This window comes from Staurois parvus, unplaced genomic scaffold, assembly GCF_062004578.1.
Source record: "Staurois parvus isolate SC_StPar_1 unplaced genomic scaffold, SC_StPar_1.0 ptg000077l, whole genome shotgun sequence".
NCBI classification, from domain to species: Eukaryota; Metazoa; Chordata; class Amphibia; order Anura; family Ranidae; genus Staurois; species Staurois parvus.
Genome location: NW_028317873.1, coordinates 4,517,501 through 4,543,707, shown reverse-complemented (window position 1 = coordinate 4,543,707; position 26,207 = coordinate 4,517,501). Strand labels below are relative to the sequence as shown.

Genomic DNA, 26,207 nt, shown 5'->3' with positions numbered 1-26,207 from the left:
AATTGTAGACCTGCACCAGGCTGGGAAGACTGAATCTGCAATAGGCAAGCAGCTTGGTGTGAACAAATCAACTGTGGGAGCAATAATTATAAAATGGAAGACATACAACACCACTGATAATCTCCCTCGATCTGGGGCTCCACGCAAGATCTCACTCCGTGGGGTCAAAATGATCACAAGAACGGTGAGCAAAAATCCCAGGACCACACGGGGGGGGGGGGGGGGGGGGACCTAGTGAATGACCTGCAGAGAGCTGGGACCAACGTAACAAAGGCTACCATCAGTAACACACTATGCCACCAGGGACTCAGATCCTGCAGTGCCAGATGTGTCCCCATGCTTAAGCCAGTACATGTCCGGGCCCGTCTGAAGTTTGCTGGAGAGCATTTGGATGATCCAGAAGAGGATTGGGAGAATGTCATATGGTCAGATGAAACCAAAATAGAACTGTTTGGTAGAAACACAACTCGTCGTGTTTGGAGGAGAGAGAATGCTGAGTTGCATCCAAAGAACACCATACCTACTGTGAAGCATGGGGGTGGTAACATCATGCTTTGGGGCTGTTGCTCCGCAAAGGGACCAGGACGACTGATCCATGTACAGGACAGAATGAATGGGGCCATGTATCGTGAGATTTTGAGTGCAAACCTCCTTCCATCAGCAAGGGCACTGAAGATGAAACGTGGCTGGGTCTTCCAACATGACAATGATCCCAAACATACCGCCCGGGCAACGAAAAAGTGGCTTCATAAGAAGCATTTCAAAGTCTTGGAGTGGCCTAGCTAGTCTCCAGATCTCAACCCCATAGAAAACCTTTGGAGGGAGTTGAAAGTCTGTGTTGCCCAGCGACAGCCCCAAAACATCACTGCTCTAGAGGAGATCTGCATGGAGGATGGGCCAACATACCAGCAACAGTGTGTGCCAACCTTGTGAAGACTTACAGGAAACGTTTGACCTCTGTCATTGCCAACAAAGGATATATAACAAAGTATTGAGATGAACTTTTGATATTGACCAAATACTTATTTTCCACCATAATTTGCAAATACATTCTTTCCAAATCAGCCAATGTGATTGTCTGGATTTTTTTTCTCATTTTGTCTCTCATAGTTGAGGTCTACCTATGATGCCAGTTACAGGCCTCTCTCATCCTTTTAAGTGGGAGAACTTGCACAATTGGTGGCTGACTAAATACATTTTTGCCCCACTGTATAATGTTTGGGGGTTCAAAGTAACTTCCTTGCAAAAAATACTGATTTTTTTGTGAACAAAAAGTGCCAGAAAAGGCTTGGTCTTCAGGTGGTTAGAAGAGTGAATGTGTGGCATAAACATCTTAAATTAGTTTTTTTTTTTTTACACAAAATTGTCACTTAAATGATTTATTGCTCACACATGCCATGGAAATATGTGGAATTACTCTCCAAAATACATTCTGCTACTTCTCCCAAGTATAGGGGTACCACATATGAGAGACTTTTTGGCAGTTTAGCCAAGTACAGGACCCCAAAATCCAATAAGCACCTCCAGGCTTTTAAAGGGCTTTATTTCCTCATTAAACTTCCAGACTACCTATCAGTTTCGGAGGCCCTGAAATAGCAGGATAGCACCAAACCCCCCCAAATTACCCCTTTTTGGAACGTAGACACCCCAAGGAATTTGATAAGAAGCATGGTGAGTATTTTGCAGATCTCGTTTGTTGGAAAATGAGGAAAGAAAACAAAAATTTTTTCTTTTCTTTTTTATATTTCAAAACCTTGTGAGAAAAAAATGAGATCTGAAAAATACTCCTTATGCCTCTTTTTAAATTCCTCGGGGTGTCTATCCAAAAAGCAGTCAATTTGGGGGGGGGGGGGGGGGGGGGGTGCTATCCTGGCATTTCAGGGCCTCCGAAACTGTGATAGGTAGTGAGGAAGTGAAATTAGGAAGTTACGCACCTTCAGGCTTTCAAAGTGGTCATTGGATTTCAGGCTCCTGTATGTGGCTAGGTTCCAAAAAGTCTCACACATGTGGTATCCCCATACTTGGTAGAAGTAGCAGAATGTATTTTGGGGTGTAATTCCACATATACCAATGGTTTGTGTGAGAAATATATAAATTTGACAACTTTGTGTAAAAAAAAAAAAAAAAACGTTTTTGTCATTTTCCAAAAACTTGTGGAAATTTTTTTTTTCCATGAACGCAATATAGCTTAGGGTATCCACTTTCCGAAAAGGGGTCATTTGGGGGTATTTGTACTGTCCTGGTATTTTAGCACCTCAAGAAATGTGATGGGCAGTCAGAAAGTAAAAGCTGTGTAAATTCCATTATCTATACCATAGTTTGTAGACGCTATAACTTTCACACAAAGCAATCAATATACACTTATTGGGATTTTTTTTACTAAAAACATGTAGCAGAATACATTTTGGCCAAAGTTTATGATGAAATTTTTGGATATTTTTTATGACAGAAATGAGAAAATGTTTTTTTCAAACTTTTTTTGTTCAAAAATTTTTTGTTTATAGCGCCAAAAATAAAATGCGCACAGGTGATCAAATACCACCAAAAGAAAGCTCTATTTGTGTGAAAAAAAAGGACGTAAATTTCATTTATGTACCGTACTGCATGACCGCACAATTGTCAGTTAAACTAGCGCAGCGCTGTATAGCAAAAAAATGGAGTAAGTTGCAGTATCTATACCATAGTCTGTAGATGCTATAACTTTCACACAAAGCTATCAATATACACTTATTGGGATTTTCTTTTTACCAAAAACATGTAACAGAATATATTTTGACCTAAATTTGACTAACTTTTGAGTTTACTATATTTTGTTTTATAGCCGAAAGTAAAAAATATAGTTTTTCTTCAAAATTTTCACTTTTTTTTGTTTATAGCGTGAAAAATAAAAAGCTCACCAGTGATCAAATGCCACCGAAAGAAAGCTCTATTTGTGTGAAAAAAAGGACGTAAATTTTGTTTGGGTGCAGCATTGCATGACTGCGCAATTATCAGTTGAAACAGTGCAGCGCTGAATAGCTGTCAGGGCAGGAGCTGAGGAACGGACAGGCAGGCCTATCAATGTAACGCACTGGCTGACGACAACCACCACCCACAGACCAAAGTCCCTCAGGGCGCGGAGTCTAAGTCCCAGGCTGCCCTTCACCAGGGCCCCTGATGGTGGGGATGGACTTGACGCAGCCAGGAACCAGGTCGCGGCCCCCGAGACACCTCAGCTGCGGTAATGGCCGCCGCCAATGGCGTGTAGCTGGTGGAAGAGACAAAAGAGTAGTCAGACAAGCCGGGGTCAACAACAACAGGACAGAACAGTACAGGACAGCAGACGAGAATCACAGGTCACGAGCCGGGTTCAGCAACAGAGGGTCAGATCAAAGGAGAATACTAAGAATAGTCAAGACAAGCCGAATCAGATACCAGGAGAGTCACGAGAGTCAGAACAGAGTAACAGCAACACAAAGACACAAGACACAAGTGCAAAGAGCATGTGCGGGCCACAGGCTTATATGTCATCAGCCACACCCCTCTGGAGGATGGACCACAGAAACCTGAAGGCATAAAAGGGCTCCCATCATGCACAGCAGAATCCAAGATGGACACCAGCACATGAAGTAACATAACCACAGGAAAAAGGTAGGACCTTGACAGTACCTCCCCCTCAAGGACCCCTCCCCCTCCGTGGGTCAACAAAAGGTTTCTGAGGAAAGCGGGTATGAAAAGCGCGGAGGAGGGCAGGAGCATGGACATCCGCGGAAGGAACCCAGGAACGCTCCTCGGGACCATAACCGCGCCAATGAACCAGGAACTGTAATTGACCGCGCACCAATCGAGAGTCCAGGATCCGGCTCACCTCATACTCCTCATGACCGTCAACCCGGACAGGACGGGGCCGAGGAAGAGAGGTAGTGAAGCGATTGCAGATCAGAGGTTTCAACAGGGAAACATGAAAGATATTGGAGATCCGCATCCCAGACGGAAGGGCAAGTGCATAGGCCACCGGATTCACTTTGCGGAGAATGCGGAAAGGACCGACAAAACGGGGAGCCAGTTTGGGTGTGGGCACCCGAAGATTGAGGTTGCGAGTAGACAACCACACCCGATCGCCGACCTGGTATGAAGGAGCGGGCAACCGTCTGCGATCGGCCTGGAACTTCTGGCGCTGAGCTGAGTCCCTCAAGGCCCTCTGGATCTGCCCCCAAGAAGAACGCAGGGCAGCAAGATGGTTCTCCACAGCCGGAATGTCCTGTGGTGAGAACCTCTCAGGTAATACCGCGGGTTGAAACCCATAGTTGGCCATGAAGGGAGACATCCCGGTGGAGGAGTTGACCGCCGAGTTCCTGGCAAACTCTGCCCACGGCAGGAGATCGGCCCAATCATCCTGATGGTCTGAAATATAACACCGAAGGAATTGTTCTAAGGCCTGATTGGAACGCTCCGCAGCCCCATTGGACTGCGGGTGGTAGGCTGATGAAAAGGAGAGACTAATACCCAACTGGGAGCAGAAGGCACGCCAGAATCTGGACACGAACTGACTCCCGCGGTCTGAGACAATCACCTTAGGTAACCCATGCAGGCGAAAAATCTCCCTGGAAAAGACCGTGGCCAGTTCCTGCGCTGTGGGTAATTTCCTGAGTGGAATGCAATGGCACATCTTGGAAAACCGATCGACGATCATGAGGATGACCGTATGACCCCGAGACACCGGGAGGTCTACAATAAAGTCCATCCCTAGATGTGACCAAGGACGCTCCCCATTGGGAATGGGTTGCAGAAGACCCAAAGGGAGATGCCGTGGAGACTTATTCTGGGCACAGATCGAACATGCCGCTACATAAGAGGCAATGTCGGCACGGAGGGTTGGCCACCAGAATAAGCGAGAGACGACCCAACACAGCTGGTTCTTCCCTGGATGCCCGGCAGTTTTGGCGTTATGGTAGGTACGCAGCAGGCGGGTGCGCAATCCCTCGGGTACGAAACATCTACCCTCCGGCCTCCCGGGAGGAGCATCAGTTTGAGCCGCCAAAATCTGCTCCCCAAGGGGAGAGGTCAGACTGGTGCGAATGGCAGCCAGGATCTGATCTGGAGGTATAAGTGAGATTGGCTCAGAGTCCTCCCTGGACAACTCAGAGTATTGCCGTGATAATGCATCAGCCCTGACATTCTTGGAACCAGGCAAATATGAAACCACATAGTTGAAGCGTGACAAGAACAGAGCCCATCTGGCCTGGCGGGGTGTCAATCTCTTGGCCTCCGAAAGATAAGTCAGGTTCTTGTGATCGGTAAGAATGAGGACCGGAACCGCGGAACCCTCGAGCAGGTGCCTCCATTCCTTGAGAGCCAGAATGATGACCAATAACTCCCGATCTCCAATCTGGTAGTTGCACTCAGCCGAGGAAAGCTTCCTGGAGTAGAACCCGCAGGGAAGTAGGGGTCCATCGGGCGACCGACGCTGAGACAGGAGAGCCCCTACTCCCGTCTCGGAAGCATCAACTTCGAGGACGAAGGGCAACCCAGGATTGGGATGCGAAAGAATCGGAGCCGAAGCAAAGGCAGCTTTCAGAGCCTCGAAAGCTCTGATGGCCTCGGATGGCCACTCGTGAGGGTTACTCCCCTTCTTGGTTAGGTCAGAGAGAGGCTTTGCCAATGTGGAGAAGTTCCTGATGAACTTCCGATAGTAGTTGGCAAAACCCAGAAAGCGCTGAATGGGCCGAAGACCATTGGGACGAGGCCACTGCAGAACTGCCGCAACCTTCTGAGGGTCCATGGAAAATCCCTCCGCGGAAATTATGTAGCCCAAAAAGGCAACCTGGGATCGATGGAACTCGCACTTCTCGAGTTTACAAAAGAGTCCGTTCTCACGCAATCGTTGCAGCACCTGCTTAACATCCTGGACATGGGACTCCATGGAGGTAGAGTAAACCAAGATGTCATCCAGGTAAACCACTACGCATTGCTGCAACAAATCACGAAGGACATCGTTTATGAATTCCTGAAAGACCGCGGGCGCGTTACACAATCCGAAGGGCATCACCAGGTATTCGTAGTGCCCAGTTCTGGTGTTAAACGCGGTCTTCCACTCATCCCCCTGTCTGATCCGTACGAGGTTGTACGCCGCCCTAAGGTCGAGTTTGGTAAAGACCGTTGCTCCCTTAAGGCGGTCGAATAACTCAGAAATCAAAGGAATTGGATATGCATTTTTAATGGTAATCCGATTGAGACCCCTATAATCGATGCAGGGCCTCAATTCCCCACCTTTCTTCTTTACGAAAAAAAACCCCGCTCCTGCTGGGGAATTAGACTTACGAATGTGCCCCCGGGAAAGCGCATCCACCACGTACTCCTCCATGGCCTTATTCTCCGCAACGGAGAGAGGGTACACCCTGCCACGTGGAGGAGTGGCCCCGGGTTGCAGGGATATGGCGCAGTCGTAAGGACGATGCGGTGGTAAGGTACCAGCGCGTACCTTATCGAACACGTCCCGGTATTCCCCATAGTCGGTGGGCAACGCAGAGTCCGAGGAGGCACACAATACCTTAACCGGCCCCCGGATGCACCCGGCCCCACACTGTGGAGACCATGAGAGAATCTCGGCTGTTTGCCAATTGAAGGTTGGATTGTGCCTCTGGAGCCAGGGATACCCCAAAACCACCGAATAGTGTGGGGACGAAATCACCTGAAAACAGGCCAACTCCCTGTGAACAGCCCCAATGGCTACCTCTATTGGCAGGGTCTCGTGGGTAACCCGCGGCGGCTGCAGGGGCCTGCCATCTATTGCTTCGAGAACCAATGGGGCAGCACGAGCCTGCAGGGGAATGGAGTGCTGCGCAGCAAACGAGCTGTCCAAGAACAACCCACCGGCCCCAGAGTCTACCAACGCCTGGGCCGTCACCGAGCCCCCTGTCCAAGAAAGGACCACGGTGATCAGTGGTTTCTCCTTGCGGCACGCCGGGGACGAGGAAACTCCACCCAAGATCTGTCCCCGACATGATCTCAGGTGCGAGCGTTTCCCGGACGGACCGGACAAGACTGCCGAAAGTGCCCACCGAGGCCACAGTACAGGCAGCGACCCTCCTGACGCCGAGCGGCCCGCTCCCCCTCGGAAAGGCGAGCAAACCCCAGCTGCATGGGTTCCCCACCAGACAAGCTATCCCCAGGAGGCGTGGGAGGAGAGGGAGGAATGGGTGGGACAGAAAACGCAGGTGCCAGTCGATTGGAAGGCCTCCGCAGGCGTTCCTTGAGTGAAGGCCTCTCCCTGAGCCTGGTGTCAATCAGGATCAGGAAAGAGATGAGCTCCTCCAACACCACAGGCAGTTCCTTAGCTGCAATCTTGTCCTTCAATGAGTCAGAAAGACCATGGGAAAACGCAGCCACCAGAGCCTCATTGTTCCAACCGACCTCTGCCGCCAGGGTACGAAACTCTATAGCGTACTCGGCCACGGTCCGGGAACCCTGATGCATGGTCATGAGCAGCTTGGCCGCCGAGGCGGAACGAGCCGGTACGTCGAATACCCTACGGAAGGCATCGACAAAACCAGAAAAATCTTGAATCACCGGGTCGTTCCTCTCCCATAAGGGATTTGCCCAGGCCAAGGCCTTGTCTGAGAGTAGTGAGATGAGGAACCCCACCTTTGACCTCTCAGACGGAAAGGCGTGGGGTATTAATTCAAAATAAATACCCACCTGGTTGAGGAACCCACGACACTGACTCGGCTCACCCCCAAAGCACTGTGGAAGAGGGGCTGAACCGGTCATACCTCTGGACACCGCGGGTGCCGCATCAGCCGCGGCGGGAGGCACAGCAAGCGGAACAGCAGCGGAAGCGACCACCGGAGCGACAACCGGCCTAATAACACCAGGAGTAAGGTGTGCAGTGCGTGCAAGCAGAGTTTGCAACGCCTGAGCGAACTGATCCAACAGGTGATCCTGTTGATCGAGTCTGGCGACTAGCATTGGGAGCGAAGGCGTGCCTGCACCGTCAGGGTTCATGGCACTTGTGTAATGTCAGGGCAGGAGCTGAGGAACGGACAGGCAGGCCTATCAATGTAACGCACTGGCTGACGACAACCACCACCCACAGACCAAAGTCCCTCAGGGCGCGGAGTCTAAGTCCCAGGCTGCCCTTCACCAGGGCCCCTGATGGTGGGGATGGACTTGACGCAGCCAGGAACCAGGTCGCGGCCCCCGAGACACCTCAGCTGCGGTAATGGCCGCCGTCAATGGCGTGTAGCTGGTGGAAGAGACAAAAGAGTAGTCAGACAAGCCGGGGTCAACAACAACAGGACAGAACAGTACAGGACAGCAGACGAGAATCACAGGTCACGAGCCGGGTTCAGCAACAGAGGGTCAGATCAAAGGAGAATACTAAGAATAGTCAAGACAAGCCGAATCAGATACCAGGAGAGTCACGAGAGTCAGAACAGAGTAACAGCAACACAAAGACACAAGACACAAGTGCAAAGAGCATGTGCGGGCCACAGGCTTATATGTCATCAGCCACACCCCTCTGGAGGATGGACCACAGAAACCTGAAGGCATAAAAGGGCTCCCATCATGCACAGCAGAATCCAAGATGGACACCAGCACATGAAGTAACATAACCACAGGAAAAAGGTAGGACCTTGACAATAGCAAAAAGAGGCCTGGTCATTAAGGGGGGTAAATCCTCTGGAGTGGTTAAGCAATTGTGGACTTCCACGCATAATCCAAAAGTCTGATTGAGAAGTTTAATAAAAGTCTGCAGTCAATGTTTAAAGCAGTATTAAACCCAAAAGCCAAATTGTAATCTATTACATATTACCAATCCTTCGATGTGGTAGCTGCATTAGTTTTCTTTTTTTTAAGCTGGTTTCCCTCTGCTTTCACCTAGTAATCTGGCCAGTAACACACCTCCTGTATTAGGGTGCCTTTGGAGAGCAGCAGCGTCAGTCTGGGGGGAGGGGAGTGTTAGATGTACTAGCAGATTTAGTTGCACTAACAAACTGAAGCCAAACTCCAGCTCATACTGCAGTTACAGCAAATGTTTTTATTCCTGTTGGGATAAAAGGTTTTACATAAATAAAAGTTGAGAATTTTAAGCACCCCCTCAATGGTTTGTCTCAACACTCTAACTGCAACATTTGCAGGAGAGCTTGTTCTGTTAAAAAGCAGACTGGGTGGGAAACCCGCCACCTGTGCACCTTTCCCGTACCTTGTTAAAAAAAAGCACTACCCTTGCAATCTGCAGGGGGATTCAGTGCAATGTTAATGAGGTTGCAAATGCAGTGCTTTTGCCTGTACCGAAATGCATGGTTTAAAGCTACCATGAGATTCTGTTGTAGTGTGTTTCTAAAAGTAGTGCGTGCAGTACTTTTGATGCAATGCAGCACAATTTGAGCCTCTTCAAAATGGGTTAAAAAAAAAAAAAAATTCACACTGCAATAAAGTATATGTGAATTGCACAGGCATATGCTGCGCATTCCTGTGTGATTCATAGGCGAATTATAGTGTTACCCGGGGCTTAATGGTTGGATCACCAGGTGAAGATAAAGGAAAGAAAGCCTAAAAAAAGGAAAAGAATGCAGCATTACATCTAAGACTTCGTAAACTTGCTATGGGATTAATACTGCTTTAAGAGGGCAGTACAGAAAGATGGGGAGATTTGGAATTACTTCTTGCAGTAATCGAACACATCTCTCAGACATGAGATAGGACGGGGAACATGATGCCATTTGTAAATGAACATCTCCAGAATGCTCTGGACAGGGAAGAGTGCACAACCAGTCAAAGTAAGGAACTTTCAAGTTGGAGATCAAGTGGCTGTACCAAAACCTACGGGGGTATTACGTTTCTCACCAAGTGGCAAAAACCATTTGGGGATTTGGAAAAGGTTCAGCAAATAAGGAACAGAGTACATCAGCTCGAAAACAGAAAACCCCACCAGATATATTACACATTATTGAAACCCTGAAGACTCAAGAACAAGTGTCCTCTCTGGTGGATATCAATCCAGGGCCTCAACAAAAACCTTGTCCCTTTGTAAGACCAGAAAGGACTCTTTACAAGGAAAGACCACCAGCTCAGAGGCTCACCTCATGGAGTTGATGGCAACTAAAACCTCAAACTTGTAAATGAGAGTGAAAAGCGAAATATGGGCTTAACCCCATCATGCCCAAGAGTAAAAATTTTTTTAACGCCTAAGCACAATTTTGCAACTTTGACATGTGTTAACAAAACCGTATATATCATCACAACTACTTAGTGCATCTTGGTGGATTATACCTTGTTTTTTTCAGGACAAATTGGTCTTTCATTTGGTGGTAAATGGTAATGGATATCTCCTTTTTTATTATTAAAAGATAAACTGTCCCAAAATAGTAAAATAAATATTTTTTTTAATTACCTGTATATTTCTTGCTACTACCATAACCCTCGACCAAAGAACAACCCAAAATAAATTCTGCTCCAGACGATTGCAGCAATACCACATATGTGTATGTTAGTTGTGGTTTGTACCTGTAGTATGGCTAAGAAACAATAGTGTGCATTTTGCTTTTTTTTATCCTGCCTGACACTGATATTAAAAGAATTAAAAAAAAGATGGACCCTGACCTTGACCCAAACACTAACCTTGGTACTGACCTAGATCAAACCTTGATCTAGGTATTTTTTAAATGTATTTATTTATTTGACACACATTTTTTTTTCGCTTTGAAAGGACAGAGAGATACAATGCATCTCTCTCCTCCATTCAGAGAGAGAAAACACAGGGAGAGGCTTGACAGTGACTCATTATTGTGATAGCCAAGCAGAGGCTATCACAGCGATCAGGTGACCCGGAATCAGGAGTTCCAGGTACCGATTGTTAGAACAGGACTCAGAGCTCTCAGTGAGACCCCAGTCTCTGTGCTGGGAGCGTGCTGTATGGCACGCTCCCAGCACAAAGACGGGTAAGCAAATTAGTGACCCCACAGCATATAGCCCAGTGCAGTGGGGCCGCTAATTTGCATACTGTCAGTATGAAGGGGTTAAAGAACAGCTTTTGGAGTGCTGAGAACTAAAAAGATCACTTGATGCACTAATGCTGATCCAGGCGTATTTGCAAAAAAGGCCAAGATTTGTCTCTCAATTTCCTAGGAAGAAAGTTTCTGACTTCGAAACACCTTGCAGTAGGTAAACTTCCTTGGTGTGCGCATCACTGATTCAGGCATGTCCCTGCCCCTCAGAACCCTGCATTAACAACCATGCTGTGGTAAACTGGTTCTTGAGACTGAAGATCTGTCTGATTTAGAAGAGCCCATGGAGCGGTTGACAGAAATCTAATTAGGTCCACATTTGTAATCCTATGAGTATTACATCTACTTGACCCAGTCCAAAGTTATGAGGATCACCAGAATGTCCCAAACTCAATGGTTTTAAGCAGCCAAGGAATGAGTTTCAAGGGGAATAAAGGCATAAGTCAGATTGTTCTTATCCCACAGAGCCAGCACGGCATCATTTGCTTCTGCTCGAGGATCCCTGCACCTGAAGGCAAAACTCTCCAGACTGATGTTGAACCTGGAAGCCAGGAGATCAATTTTCACTGATCCCTACCGGTGACACAGGTCCTGGAACACCTTTGGGTGTAGGGACCACAACCCTCTAGGCACTGCTTATTAAGGAAGTCTGCCAGCCTATTGTCCATGGCTAAGATGTAGAAGACAAACAAAGCTGTAATAGAAAGTTCTGCACAAGACAGTATACACTCAGTTTTGTTGAAGCGAGACTTCGGTTTCCTTCCCCGATGGTTGATGCATGCCACTGCCATGACTGTCTTACTGAATCCGGATTGGAGACATTTCAGTTGGGAATACCAGCATTGTGGGGACATGCAGATCACTCAAAATTACAGAATGCTAGATGCAAGATTCCTCCAGTGTCCAGATCCCATGCACTGACAATGTGCCCAGGATTCCACCCCAGCTCCACACACTGATGTCTGTCACAAGGATCCCAGAAGAATTTGAAAGAAAGGGCTTCCCTGTTTCCAGAGTTGGACTTCTGAGCCACTAACAACCTGGTCTTTGGTGCATGATGAATTGGTCTGACCAAGAACTGGACTGCCTTGTCCCAAAAGGTTGTATTGTAGGGGTCTTGAGAAAACTGGGCAAATGGAGCTGCCTTGAAGGAGGCTAATATCCACCTCAGAACGCTCATGCAGAAATGAAGAGTAACACAACTTCTGAACTAAAGAGCCTGAACAGGGCAAATCTGAAGCTTCTCCTGAGGAACAAAAATTTTGGCTTGAGCTTTGTCTAGGATAAGACTAAGATATTCCCAAATAATATTCCATGAGGCAGTTCTAGTGATGTCAGGTTCAGGAACCAGGATGTCATCCAGCTATCCCACAATGGGGACTTCCTGGGAGTGCAGTAAAAATGTCTCAGGAGTTAACACCTTGGTGAATATCCTAGGCACAGAAGGTAGGCTGAATGTCAGGGACACAAACTGGAAGTTCTGGGGCACCACAAAAAAAAGGAATGGCTGAAGTGGTGGAAAAATAGGGACAAACATATCCTCAGAGGCCAGAAAGTCTCCCTGATAAAGGAAGGCAATGACAGATCTGGTGGGTCCATACAGAATTCCTGAACTCAAATTAACCCATTTAGAGCCTTGAGATTCAATAGGGGCCTGAAAACCCCCTTTGGGTTTAGGAACTGTAAGATAGTTTGAATAGAATCCCTATATTTTATACATATATAGATCAACTGTGGGTATAGGATTCTGTATAATGAAGTTTTTCATCTGTTTGTTTTTCTACTTTTTGAACTAGATTAATTTTTGGTGTCTTTTTGTCAACCCAACTATGCAAGATCAAAATTTGTTATTTGGCCCAAAAATCATGCTTGAATACAGTGAAATCATCCCAGGCTAGTGCAAAGGAGGGGCCACAGCTGACAGAGCCAGTAAATATTTGAAAAAAGGCATAGAATCCAGAAGAGGGCAAATTTTCAGGCCATCATTTTTAGGCACATTAGGGGGGATGCCGTAGGCAGAACCCGAATCATTAGTGGTTGCTTGAGCTGGAGATACCCAGGACAGCGGGTGTGTCCCCTATGTATCTTGGATTCAACATGTACCGCAAGATAGGGATAATGTAGCTGAGAATATAAGGCTAGGCATTGGAATACTCATTAACTAGAATGCTAGTTATTGAGTATTCCAATGCCTAGCCTTATATTCTAGGTGGCAAACGTCACTGTAGGCCGAAATCACCATAGGTAGGCAGCAGAGAAAAACCAAGTAGAGATCCATGTGCCACTTGCTGTCAGTGGGAAGAGGCTTCCTCAATGCTGGACAGTGGGAAAGAGAGCAAGGAGCACACACGAGACACTTCACATCAGCACTCTATCCCTTATTGTTAACCTCTTCCACTGTGAAACTGGCAAAAGGTGGGAGCTGAAAAGGGCAATAAGCAGTCCTAACAAGGAAGCCCTTGGTGCATGACCCGACTGGGGCTATGCCACGGCCAATTTTTTCAGTATACGCAGGTCGGAAAAGTGCCACAATTTAGAGCCAAAGGTTACATGCCAGGCTAGTCCTGCAACCCGGCCAGGTTCTGGCTCGGCACCCCTAAGTCGGGATGAGGAAAGGCTGCATATAGAGACCGGTTCAGCAGCAAAGTAGCAGGAATCTTGAATGTAGAAAAAGCTTGAAAATGTAACAAACAAATTAGGCTTTTGTCAGCAGATCAGGTAAATGGTGTTCATATTCTTAACTGGCAAAAAAAAAAATGAGGTCTTGCAGAGAATAAAAAGTTTTACTGATATAGCCCATACTTTTTTTCTTCCCAGTGTCTAATCCTTCTGTAAATGGCAGTATATCCAAGCAGTCTCTAAATTACCGGATATGGGTAAAACAGTGGAATAGGTTTCCTGGCTGCCTGCACCCTCCCGCATTGAAGAAATAACACCTGCTCTAAAGATCACACAACATTTTGCGATTATATATTTCTCCACAATACTGGAAATGGACAAAAATTGTCTTACAGCAAAATATACTCACCAACAAAATTTTTCCAGCTGTAGGGAATGTTAGGCTGTTTCCATCTTTGTGGCCAAGCCATTAAAACAGTGTTATGTTTCATGCCACCGAGCCCAGCTGACTGAATCAAATGTGAAATGCCATCACGTAGATTTGATGAAACAACTAGCTGACAGAATCCTTTGGTCTTCTCAGCAGTCATTAATGCTTGGATATTCTTAAAGAAATGAATAGGAGATCATTAATTTCCCTAAAACACAATGTGAACTGTAATAAAAGTTACAACCATAATGTGTATAGATCAGGGGTCGGCAAACCCCGGCACGGACTGCATTTATGATGGCAATGCGAAGGCTAGGGACACCCGACAAATCAGCAAAGATAGCACCCCAATGCTTGTGGCTGGCTACACAAGAAGGTGCCCAGCTGCCTTTTTACTGCCTCTGGTCCTGCCCATCTCCATTCCCAGAGACAACCAACACATCAACAAAGCCAGCTGCCCAATGCTTGCGACTGGCTACACAGGAAGGAGCCTGGTTGCCTATTTTCTGCCTCTGTTCCTACCCACCTCATTCGGCTTGCATGCATTTAGCCTACATAGTTGCTGGTGTTCAGCTGGATAAGGGGCATGTTGCGCCCCTTCCAATGCATGCTACTCCTATCCCTGCACAGGGCACTCAGTAGACTTCGCCCTCAAACACAGCACACAGCTGAAATCACATTCCTTTACAAATACAATATCCATCTGCACAGTATATACAGTAGCTGCCTGCTATGTTGCTTCTCTGACCTGTGAAGTCTCCAGATTAGAACAGCGGCAAAGCTGAGGTAGGCAGCTACACACTGTGCAGATGGAGATAGTATCTGTAAAAGACTCTGGTCTCAGCTATGTGCTGGGTGGGGAGGAGGTGGTTCGCTGTGTTCCCTGCCAGCACTAACCCCTACTCTCTGCCAAACTGACCTCTGTCTTCTAACAACATCCTCTGCCCCACTTCGTCTTCTGCCCCTCTGACCTCTGTCCCACTGACCTTTGTCCTCTGACCCCTGTACACTGCCCTTCTGTCCTCTGCCCCATTTACCCTGTACTCTGCCCCACTGACCTACATCTTCTAACAATATTCTCTGCCCTACTGACCTCAGTTCTCTGCCCTGTTGAACACGATTCTATGCCCTGCTGTCCCCTGCACTGCTGGACCATGTTAGCTATTGGGAGCTGCTAAATTTCCAGGTGGAGAAATTGGGGTTGATGTGAGGTGTGAAGATGCAGGAATTGGGGTTGATGTGAGGTGTGAAGATGCAGGAATTGGGGTTGATGTGAGGTGTGAAGATGCAGGAATTGGGGTTGATCTGAGGTGTGAAGGTGCAGGAATTTGACCTGATCTGAGGTGTGATGGTGCAGAAATTGGGGGTGATCTGAGGTGTGAAGGTGCAGGAATTGGGGAGATCTGAGGTGTGATGGTACAGGAATTAGGGTCATCTCAGGTGTGAAGTTGTATGAATTGGGGTGATCTGAAGTGTGAAGATGCAGGTATTGGAGAGATCTGAAACGTGGTGATGCAGGAATTGGGCTGACCTGAGGCAGAAATTGGGGCCTATTTGAGATTTGAAGCTGCAGAAACTGGTGCAATCTGAAGTATGAAGGTGGAGGAATTGAAGTGATCTGAGGTGTGAAAGTGCAGGAATTAAGCTTATTTGAGATCTGAAAGTGCAGAAATTGGATCTGATCTGAGGTGTGACGGTAAAGAAACTGGGGCTGATCTGAGGTGTGAAGGTGCAAAAAATTAAGGTGATCTGAGCCATGAAAGGACAGGAATTGGGACTGATCTAAGCTGTGAAGGTGCGGGAATTGGAGTGGTCCGAGGTGTGAAGGTGTAGATTTGGGGTGATCTGAGATGTGAAGTTACAAAGTACAATCTTTATTTCTACTATTATTCAAGTTATTTACAGTATTTACTTTTTCAAGCTCCATGTACACTAGCTTATTTTTAAGCTCCTAGCAGCTTTTTATGAGCGTTTTTTTTTTCTGCCCATAGAAGCAAATGGTGTTATCCAATGTATTTACATGCATACTATTGTAGGCTAGAAGCGTTTTTCAAGCTTAAGCTTCTAAGAGAAGAAAACACTTTTTTGCGCTACTGGGAGCGATTTGCTGGCAAAAAAAACAAAATGAACACCCCTAAAGAGCTGTTTTCCACTGTTTTTTGTTTGTTCTTAGCGGCAGCCGCCAGTGTTCTTAACAGACAATTAATTGCTAATTGTCAAGGAGCAGGCCAGCAAGCAGGCCGCATCCTTAACTTTGGATGACTCATCAGCTGGCAGTGGGGTTCCTTGCCAAGAGCCAAGTGTAAACAAAATAATTTGAGAAATAAAACAGAGCAGGGGTCCCCCCAATCCATACCAGGCCTTTTGGGTCTGGTGTAGATTTTACAGGGAACCCCCCAGATCCTGGCTTCTCCCCACGTGTATGAGTATGGGATACATCAAATCCCTACTCATTCACCAGAAAAGTGTAAAAAATAAATGACAGTTTATGACAAGTCCTTTATTTAAAACAAAAACAACAAAAACCGAAAACAATGCTGGCTCCTGCTGTCTGACAGCTCCGCCACCAAATAAACTAAGGGGCGGGGCCACCCATGACATCAGAATTCAGACAGGAGCGAGCATCGGGTGGGGATAGTTTTCTGTTTTTTCGGGTCGGCGGCCAGCGTTTATCGTGACTGACATAGGATCTACACAGAGGGACACTTTTTTTTTTTGTAATAAAGGGCTTGTCAAAAATTGTTCTTGTGTTTTTACTCACTTGTTGGGCGAATGGGGGGGAGGGGGAGATCTGGGGACCCCCTTGTTAAATGGGGCTTCCAAGTTCTGATGTCACCCCCCACAACAACCGAGCCAGGGTTGTGGGGAAGAGGCCCTTGTCCTCATTAACATGGGGACAAGGTGCTTTAGGTGGGGACCCCCCTTAGCACCCCCCACATGTTGAGGGCATGTGGCCTGGTATGGTTCAGGAGGTGGGGGCGCTCACTTCCCCCCCCCCTTTCCTGGCCTGCTAGGTTGCATGTTAGATAAGGGCCTGGTATGAATTTTGGGGGTGGACCGCCTACAGTTTTTTTTTTTTCATTTTGGCATGGGGTTCCCCTTAAAACCATAGAGCCATAGACCCAAAGAGCCTGGCATGAACTGGGAGGGGGGGGGGAACACTACGCTGTGTTTTTCCTGCAGTTGCCATTGCTGGCAATTATTTTGTTTACATTCAGCTGTCAGCAGGGAAGCCCGCAGGGAATCATATGTTGTTAAGGATGTGACGACCAGTTTGCCAACCTGCTCCTTGATAACCACCTATTCACTGGTAAATAAGGACGCCATCAGTCGTCCACTCCTTTATTGAACGCTAGAGCTCCTAAACACTTTTGCAAACGCTCCTGAACAGTGCAAAAACACCAGCAAATGGTAAATATTACCATTTTTTTATCCAGCATTTTTTAGCGTATTTTCAGAGTCTAGTGTGCATGTAGCCTAAAAATTCCTTTTCATGATTGAAAGTGTGAAGTTGCCATTTTTTTTTTTTTTTTTAAATGTAGTTGGCATTCTCCATTACTTTAAAAACATTGTTCGGCACACTGTGCTCAAAAGGTTGCCCATCCCTGGTATAGAAATATTCATATATTTCTCAATACTGTAAAAAAAAAAAAAAAGTTATGTGTAGCATTTGCACACACCTGTAACGCAACATTCAGTGCCTTGAAAAAGTATTCATACCCATTTAAATTTTCCGCATTTTGTCATGTTACAACCAAACGTGTATTTTATTGGAATTTTACGTGATAGACCAACACAAAAGTGGTACATGATTGTGAAGTGGAAGGAAAATGATAAATGGTTTTCAACATTTTTAACAAATAAATATTTGAAAAATGTGGTGTGCATTTGTATTTAGCCCCCCCTATTCAATACTTTGTAGAAACACCTTTCACTGCAATACAGCTGCAAGTCTTTTTGGACTTAAAAATGGGGGACAAAACTCCTGCGCTACCACTAAACAAAGAGCAGCAAGCAGCCAGCTATATACCAAAATAGAGAAAATGCAGAGGAAGGGGGAATGGTACTGCGCTACTGCTCTAGTTCAAAATGAACTAGAGATAGTGGATGACCACAAAAAACATACCGCATGTGTAAGTCTATATAAACACCATAATGCAACTAGTGCATATAACAGATGTGAAATGGATGCAAATAAGCACGTAATGGACTCTGAATGTGTGCCAGGAAACTAAAAAGGAAAAACCAAGTGATAAAAGGGTCAAATGAATAAAATATAATAATGAACAATGAAACAAATGACAGGAGAGCCCAAAGGTGATGTCTAATGGTGGAAAAACAAAGTGGATGACATAAATGTCAAGACAAATCAAAAAGAAGTGAGCACAAACATACCACAGCATAAATAGGAATATGAAATGGTGACACAAAAACATGGATATCAAAGAGTGCACCACCTAAGGAAAAAACACCCTCAACTCTATAAGTGCACTATAAAAGTGAGGCTAAAAAAAGTATGGTGAAAAATACAAATACAATGTCCCAATAATAAATACGGCTAAAGGTAAAGTGAATAAATCCCAAAAAGGAACTGAATGTGAAATAGCGAACGTATCACAATGAACGGTGAGAAAAATATAGTAAATATTGCAAATAAGAAACACAAAAAAACATGTAATAGAATGGCATAAGTATTGTCACGGGTAGTGAATAAATAAAAAAAAATAGTGCAATTGTCCACACTACAAAAATGCATGTAAAGTCCAATGATAAAACTTCCAAGTAAACGTGATCGGTGATAGTGATCAGTACGACAAGCAATCAATCACAGGCTAAATTGCCTTCTCACCTCCATGTTGTGACCCCAAGGGGCCAACACGCTTTCGGGGCGCTAAACGCCAGACAGATCAGCAATGGGGCCTTTGTGCTCTAATCCTGGAGCATCAACCGTCAGCAACAGTGGTGGTATCCTCCTCACGGAAAAAACATGCAACGCACAGCCAACTCAAAAGGATCCAAAAAGGAACACTTCCATAGTGTAGTATTTAATACAATGTATTAATGCATATTGCCAAATGCCAACTTACATCAAATCAATGGAAAACAAGCTCAAAAGCAGCACGTAATGATTTGGGTGTACTTGCATGGATGTAGCAATATGGCGGCTGCCATCCACACCGCAACTGATGTCACCACGCTTCCGTCCTACGCATTGCGTCACGTATCATGTGAGTTCTTCAGGGTAACGGCAGTGGTGACAGGATTCCATTTAAAAGGAGTCAATGAAACAATTTGCATGGAGCGAACCTCCGGCGGCCATGTTATTGAAGACCGGAGCAGTAAGAGATCACTACAGCGTGAGACAGTAGGAACAACCCAAATGAAAACTAAAATCGGGTGTCGGTACACTTCCGAGGGCACCCTCCGACAAGGAGACAGGATGCAAACAAAAAATAGATAAAAAGCCAAGACCAAATGAAATGAATGAATTCTCAATGTAAAAGCCCAGTTACAGGTTTAATTTTCTGTATAAATAAAAAGTGCGCTAATTATTCACAAACAATGTAAGGATAAATAATAGAAATACAAATAAAATCCATAAATATAAACATAAGTCCAGCCACCATAAACAGTGATAATCCGATATCAACTTAATGTCAATCTTGAAACAAACATCCATGTACGAATCCGACACCAGATGAAATGAATACACTCACCAGAGCTATATGCTGATTAAATTATAAACCAGCATAACATTTTGCTCTGGGAGCGATGATCTGCAGGATATCCCAGTAGAGAAACAGCAACCAATAGTGATCCAATCAGCACATATGGAACAGCTAAGCAGCAAAAGATCTTCCAATAACATGGGCAAAGCTCGAGGAATCAGAAGAGATATGATGGTGCAGTACGTTTAAAACCAGTAAAATTTTATTAGTAAAGTAGAACACTCACAAAGAAGGTGTCTATCCAACACCAGCAATGACAGCCTCTATAATAACACATCCACGAGGGAAAAACCAAGGGACGAACCTCCTGCACCGCGATCTCACAGCTGACAGCTAGGAGGAACATCCCGACGTCACGTCCACTAGGCCACGCCCAAAGCGGGATTTAGTTTCGCAACACATTTTCTTTTTCCCTTTGGAAATCATGCCTCAAGTCTTCCCTGACACTTCACAACACTTCTGTTTGAATATGGCTCTCTCTACTGTTCTGACAGTCCCACCAACTCCCTGAACACACATTCCCTGCACTCGCCAGTCCCCACCCTCTTTCTCCAAAGAGCACAAATGCGCCCCTTTATTGACCAGCGCGTCACAGCATTTTTCTTGAGCTGCGTTATTGCGCACTTATGAGACATCATGTAGACTCAGAGATATGGCAGCAAGAAGGGGAAACACTTTAATTGTAAACATGCTTAACACTTTTTTAAAACTGTATTTGCACTGCACAGTCACATGCACATGTGTTGTGTTGTTGTGATATGCGCTGAATAGCTGTGCTACAGAGTTGCGTTGTACAAAATAATGCATGTAACATTTTTACACAACACTAGGCAAAGCAGCTCATACAGTAGGTGTGAACAACGCAAATTTAAAGTGTCATTAAACCCAAAATCAAACTTTCAGCATTAGCTCCAAAAATATTTCATGTAACTGTGCGTAGGACATTTATTTAACCACTTGCCGACCGCGCATAGCCGAATGACGGCTTCACCGCGGCCGGCCAGTTCTGAGTGGACGTCATATGACGTCCTCCCAGAACGCGCTCTCCTGCGCGCCCCAGGGGGCGCGCACCCGGCGATCTCCGTGATCGCTGTGTCCTACGGACACAGCTGATCACGAGATGTGGTGAAAGGCCGATCCCACCGGCCTTTTACCACGTGATCAGCGGTGTCCAATGACACGCTGATCACAGGAAAATGCAAGTGCCGGTTCTCGGCTGCACTTTCCTCACGCTGTCAGATCGTGAGGAAAGTACTGCCGAGAACCGGCAGTTGTCAGAGCGGGGATCGGCACCGATCATCAGGGCACTGATGATCAGTGCCCTGATGATCGGTGCCCAGCAGTGACCCCCGCAAGTTCCGATCAGCTGTGCGCCCACTAGCCCCGCCCACCCATTCCCAGCAGTGCCCCCACCTGTGCCCAGCAGTGCCCCCACCTGTGCCCAGCAGTGCCCCCACCTGTGCCACTCTGCAGTGCCACCTACCTGTGCCCAGCAGTGCCACCTACATGTGCCCAGCAGTGCCACCTACATGTGCCCACCAGCGCCACCCACCTGTGCCCACCAGTGCCACCCACCTGTGCCCACCGACCAGTGCTGTCCACCAGTGCCACCCACCAGTGCCACCCACCAGTGCTGCCAGTCAGTGCCACCAGTCAGTGCCCAGGGGTTGTGCCAGTCAGTGCCACCAGTCAGTGCCCAGAAGTGATGCCAGTCAGTGCCGTCTATCAGTACCCATCATCAGTGTCACCTATCAGTGCCGCCTATCAGTGCTGCATATCAGTGCCGCCTATCCGTGACCCCTAATTAGTGCTGTCTATCAGTGCCGCCTATCCGTGCCACCTCATTAGTACTGCCTATCAGTGCCCTTTAGTGCTGCCTATCAGTGCCCATCAGTGCCGCCTATCAGTGCCCATCAGTGCCGCCTCATCAACGCAAATCAGTGAAGGAGAAAAAATACCTGTGAAAAATTTTATAAAAGAAACAAATAAACTTTTTTTTTTTTTTCCAAATTTTTTGCACTTTTTTTAATTTATAGCGCAAAAAGTAAAGCGCCCAGTGGCGATTAAATACCACCAAAAGAAAGCTCGATTTGTGAGAAAAAAATGATCAAAATTTCATATGGGTACAATGTTGCATGACCGCGCAATTGTCAATCAAAGTGCGGCAGCGCTGAAAGCTGAAAATTGGCCTGGTAAGGAAGGGGGTATAAGTGCCTGGTAGGCAAGTGGTTAAAATGCAAGCTATTAGTTAGTAAATACCTGGTGATGCTGCCAGTTCATACAACTTCCTTGTATGGAATGGCCAATCCGCAGTATTTTACATTGCCACTCTCACTGTGCATGCTCCATTTTCCGTATAGAGAAACAGAGACATCCACTTTCCTCTCCATCAATCCACCGCGACCCCACTTGATACTTTTGCATGTCATGTGGGGCAGCTTCAGCCACAAGACTGACAGTGAATTATTTCCTCTTCTCTTCCATCTTGTGATCCAGCCCATATGACATGGGCAATAACATCAATATTTATTTATTTATTTCAGGTACTTATATAGCGCCGTCAATTTACACAGCACTTTACATATATATTGTACATTCACATCAGTCCCTAACCCTCAAGGGGTGTACAAATCTAAGGTCCCTAACTCACATTCATACATACATATACTTGGGCCAATTTAGACAGGAGCCAATTAACTTACCAGCATGTCTTTGGAGTGTGGAAGGAAACCAGAGTACCCGGAGGAAACCCACGCAGGCACAATATATAAAAAACAAAATAAACAAAACAAAAAACCGAACAATCTAAATGGAAATGGAATATTAAAAAATATGGAATGCGTGCTTGCTTATATACAATGGCACGGTTTACTTATAACACATAATAACCATTATCATTTCTATGCTTAGGGAGGAGTTGTTGATTGATGGTGAAGCAGTAGAAGAAGTCAATCCACATAAAGTCCGCTTTGCAATCAATCAACAAGAAATCATAACATTTATTGTATGTTTCAAGTAAATGGTGCATTCATTCCATGATCTTTTTAAAAATTATTTTATTTTCAATTAGATCATTTTTTTTTTTAAATAATTTAAGTAATGGTCACATGATCGCCTGTGTCAGGTGGTCTGGGTCACAGGGGGAGAGAAGAGGAAGAAATCCGCTGTCAGTTTTGTGGCTGGAGTGACCCTGCATGAAGTGCATGCTGGGAAAAGGCGCCACCCATGCAGTATATTGCAGTTACTTGCACTGTAGCTGCATATTGATCATGTGACAAACTTACGGAAGATCAGTGTAGAGGTATTTAAATCATTCTACTGTTGCACTAGAAGGCCCATGATTTAAGGCTGTTGTACTCTGAACATAGAGTATGACGAAACATGTGAAAATGGGTTTAATGACACCTCAAACCAATGCTATTTTCCTTGTTATTGCATTGTGGTTGAGTTGGGCAACGATGCCCCGTGCATCCCATTGTCCTTTTGTGAACTGGTCCTTATGTGTTTATAATATTTTATAAAAAAATAAAAAAAATAAAAATTACTCAGAATGTACATACTTCTTCTCCTTTCTGTGCTTCTACATGTTTATCCAGAAATGTGCCTTTCAGCACAGAACCCACAATGGCCAGTCCTTTTCCAGCCTTAAGCTGAGTAGTTAGAGAAAGCAGTCTGGGATGTTTTACATTCTGCTCCGAATCCAGGTTGAGTAGCACCAAAATCTGAGGTCTGAAAGATACATAGTATTATGTTTCTAAAAGTATTATGTATTATCAAGTATAATCAATCCATTGAATTTGTCACTGAAAATAACTTCGCAGTTAGCAATCTCCATTTGCAAACATATAGATTTCCGTAGAAATAAGATTTAACCCTGTCGAAGGATGACAGTGGCGTGAACCAGACAGGACTATAACAGACTGAAAAAAATTTAAGAATTATAACAGCCAAGGCCACCAGTAATGGTATCCAAGAGGAAAAGCAAGGAAGTATAGATCCCATTTTCACCATCCTTTGTTGTATCATTATACTTCTTGTCCCTGTAATGGACTGTACTTTTCGCATACTGACAACTCTGTCATCAGATTCAACTTCACCACCAGATACTACACCGCCACTGTGGTATTCCTCGTCAGAAGCAGAATTTATGACATCTGGTTCTACTTACCCTCCCTTCGTAAATGCAGAAGATCGTCTCGTAGTGTCCCCTTAGTACTGAAGTAGTAAGGCTGGACGCACATGCATTAAATTGCGTGCTAATATTGGTTCTGTTTAATCTCTTATGAATAGGATGCTAATATACTACGACTAATTAAAAAATGCACATAGCCCTTTATTAGCAAGCAATTGCACTACAATACACAGTATGTGTGCTGTGGTAGATTCTACTCTATAATGTGCTGGGTTACCATTTATCATGATGGTGGGCAGTATGTGCAGAACAGGAGTGCAGAGGGTATGACGGCAGGCAGTCTTTGTAGGAGTGGAGGGTATGACAGCAGGCATGTGCACAAGAGGAGTGATGAAGGAATGACAGGGGTAAGTCTGTGTAGGAAAGTAGTGTGGAGGGTATGACAGCGAGCAGAATGTGCAGGAGAGGAATGATGCAGGTATGACAGGGGTAAGTCTGTGTAGGAAAGTAGTGTGGAGGGTATGACAGCGAGCAGAATGTGCACGAGAGGAGTGATGCAGGTATGACAGGGGTAAGTCTGTGTAGGAAAGTAGTGTGGAGGGTATGCCAGCAGGCATGTGCACGAGAGGAGTGATGCAGGTATGACAGGGGTAAGTCTGTGTAGGAAAGTAGTGTGGAGGGTATGACAGTGAGCAGAATGTGCAGGAGAGGAATGAAAAGGGTATAACAGCAGAAAGTGTGTGCAGGACAGGAATGCGAGGGTATGACAGCGGGTGGTCAATATCCAGGAACCAGGCCTGCTGATATTGGTTCTTCCAAGACATTGGAGATGGCAGGGAGTATGGCAATAGATCCATGGACTGCAAAGAGTGCAGAGAACAGTGAAACTGGAGGAGTCTTTCAAAAGAATCAGACAATGGAGGTCAAAAAGAAGTCACCAAAATTAAAGCAGGTTTTTAGAAGGGACCAAGTTGAGGGATTTAGGAAAGAGGTGGGAGACAGGGCAGGTCTTTGTTGCATTGGACCGTTTGAGCAGGATAGGGGCAGCAAAAATGATTGAACTAAGGCAATTGGGACAAGACTGATATCTGGCATGTTGAACTCAATGAGTATTAGGGATTATCACATGTACACGCAGCTGGGTGCTGACGGTTTAATCCATATGCACTAGGAACAGGTCACTGAGGGGTTAATGCACACACACTGTAAACACGTGACTAAGAGGTTAACTCACTTAGACTACAGATGGCTCACTGAGGGATCGATGCTCATAAGCTCATAGTTGAATGAGGGATAATTCTTATTAATCACAGAGGACAAGGGGGCGCTCTTTACATCTGGAGGAAAAGAAATGTAATCTCCAAAACACAGAAAAGTTTCTTCATATTGAGAGCTGTGAAAATGTGGAATAGTCTCCTTCAAGTTCTGGCCAACTCAGTGGATTGCTTTAAAAAAGGCCTGGATTCTTTCTTGGATATAACTGGATACTAACATTTATAGGTAAATTTGATCCATTGAATATCCGATCACCTCTCAAAGGATCAGGAAGGAAGTTTTCCCCTGCAGGAGTAAACTGGATCATGCTTTGTTGGGGTTTTTTTTTTGCCTTCCCCTGGATCAACTGTGGGTATAGGATTATAACTTTTTTTAGCCAGACTATGTAACTAATTCTGTGAGGGCTGATCACTGATGGGTTAATGGACATACACTGCAGACTGTAGTGCATATGAATGTGTCCATCAGTGAGCAGACTAGTTGCTGATTGGCTAATGCATATAGTTTGCTTGTGTAATCACTGCTTGCCGAGCTCTGTGCATTGGAGGGGCCATCACACTGCTGGCATAGATACAGGTAAATTAGGTGTATGTGTTGGGAGCAAGATTTCACAAAGGCATTTGATACAGTACCCCACAAATGATTAACTTACAAATTAAGTTTTTTTGGCATTGATGACATTACTGCGTTTACCTGGATAGAAAACTGGTCGCAGGAGTGAGTCCAGAGGGTGGTGAATAATGGCATATTTTCTGAATGGTCTAAAGTTGTGAGTGGAATGCCCCAGTGCTCTGTCCTGGGCCCAATTCTGTTTAAATTGTTCATAAATGATATAGAGGTTGGAATAAATGGTTCGATCTCAGTGTTTGCTGATGGTACAAACCGAAACAGGGCTATAACTTCACAACAGGATACATAAAGAGCTAGATAAAGCAGAGGGGTGGCAGCTATATCGCAGATGAGGTTCAATGTAAGAAAATATAAAGTACTACACTTGAGAGGTTAAAAAAAAAAAAAAAAAAAAATTACAAGCA

General features: G+C 45.5%; 1 protein-coding gene across 2 annotated transcripts in view; it reads right to left on the bottom strand.

The window, feature by feature from the left end:
• SLC12A7 (solute carrier family 12 member 7) overlaps window positions 1-26,207 on the bottom strand; it is a 364,935-nt gene that overhangs the window by 63,814 nt on the left and 274,914 nt on the right. For both annotated transcript variants that reach the window (XM_089669464.1, XM_089669465.1), the window contains exons 17-18: window positions 23,327-23,495; window positions 14,017-14,212 (exon numbers count right to left, since the gene is read on the bottom strand). In XM_089669464.1, the coding sequence (XP_089525590.1) occupies window positions 14,017-14,212; window positions 23,327-23,495 (365 nt within the window). The remainder of the gene's footprint in view (window positions 1-14,016; window positions 14,213-23,326; window positions 23,496-26,207) is intronic.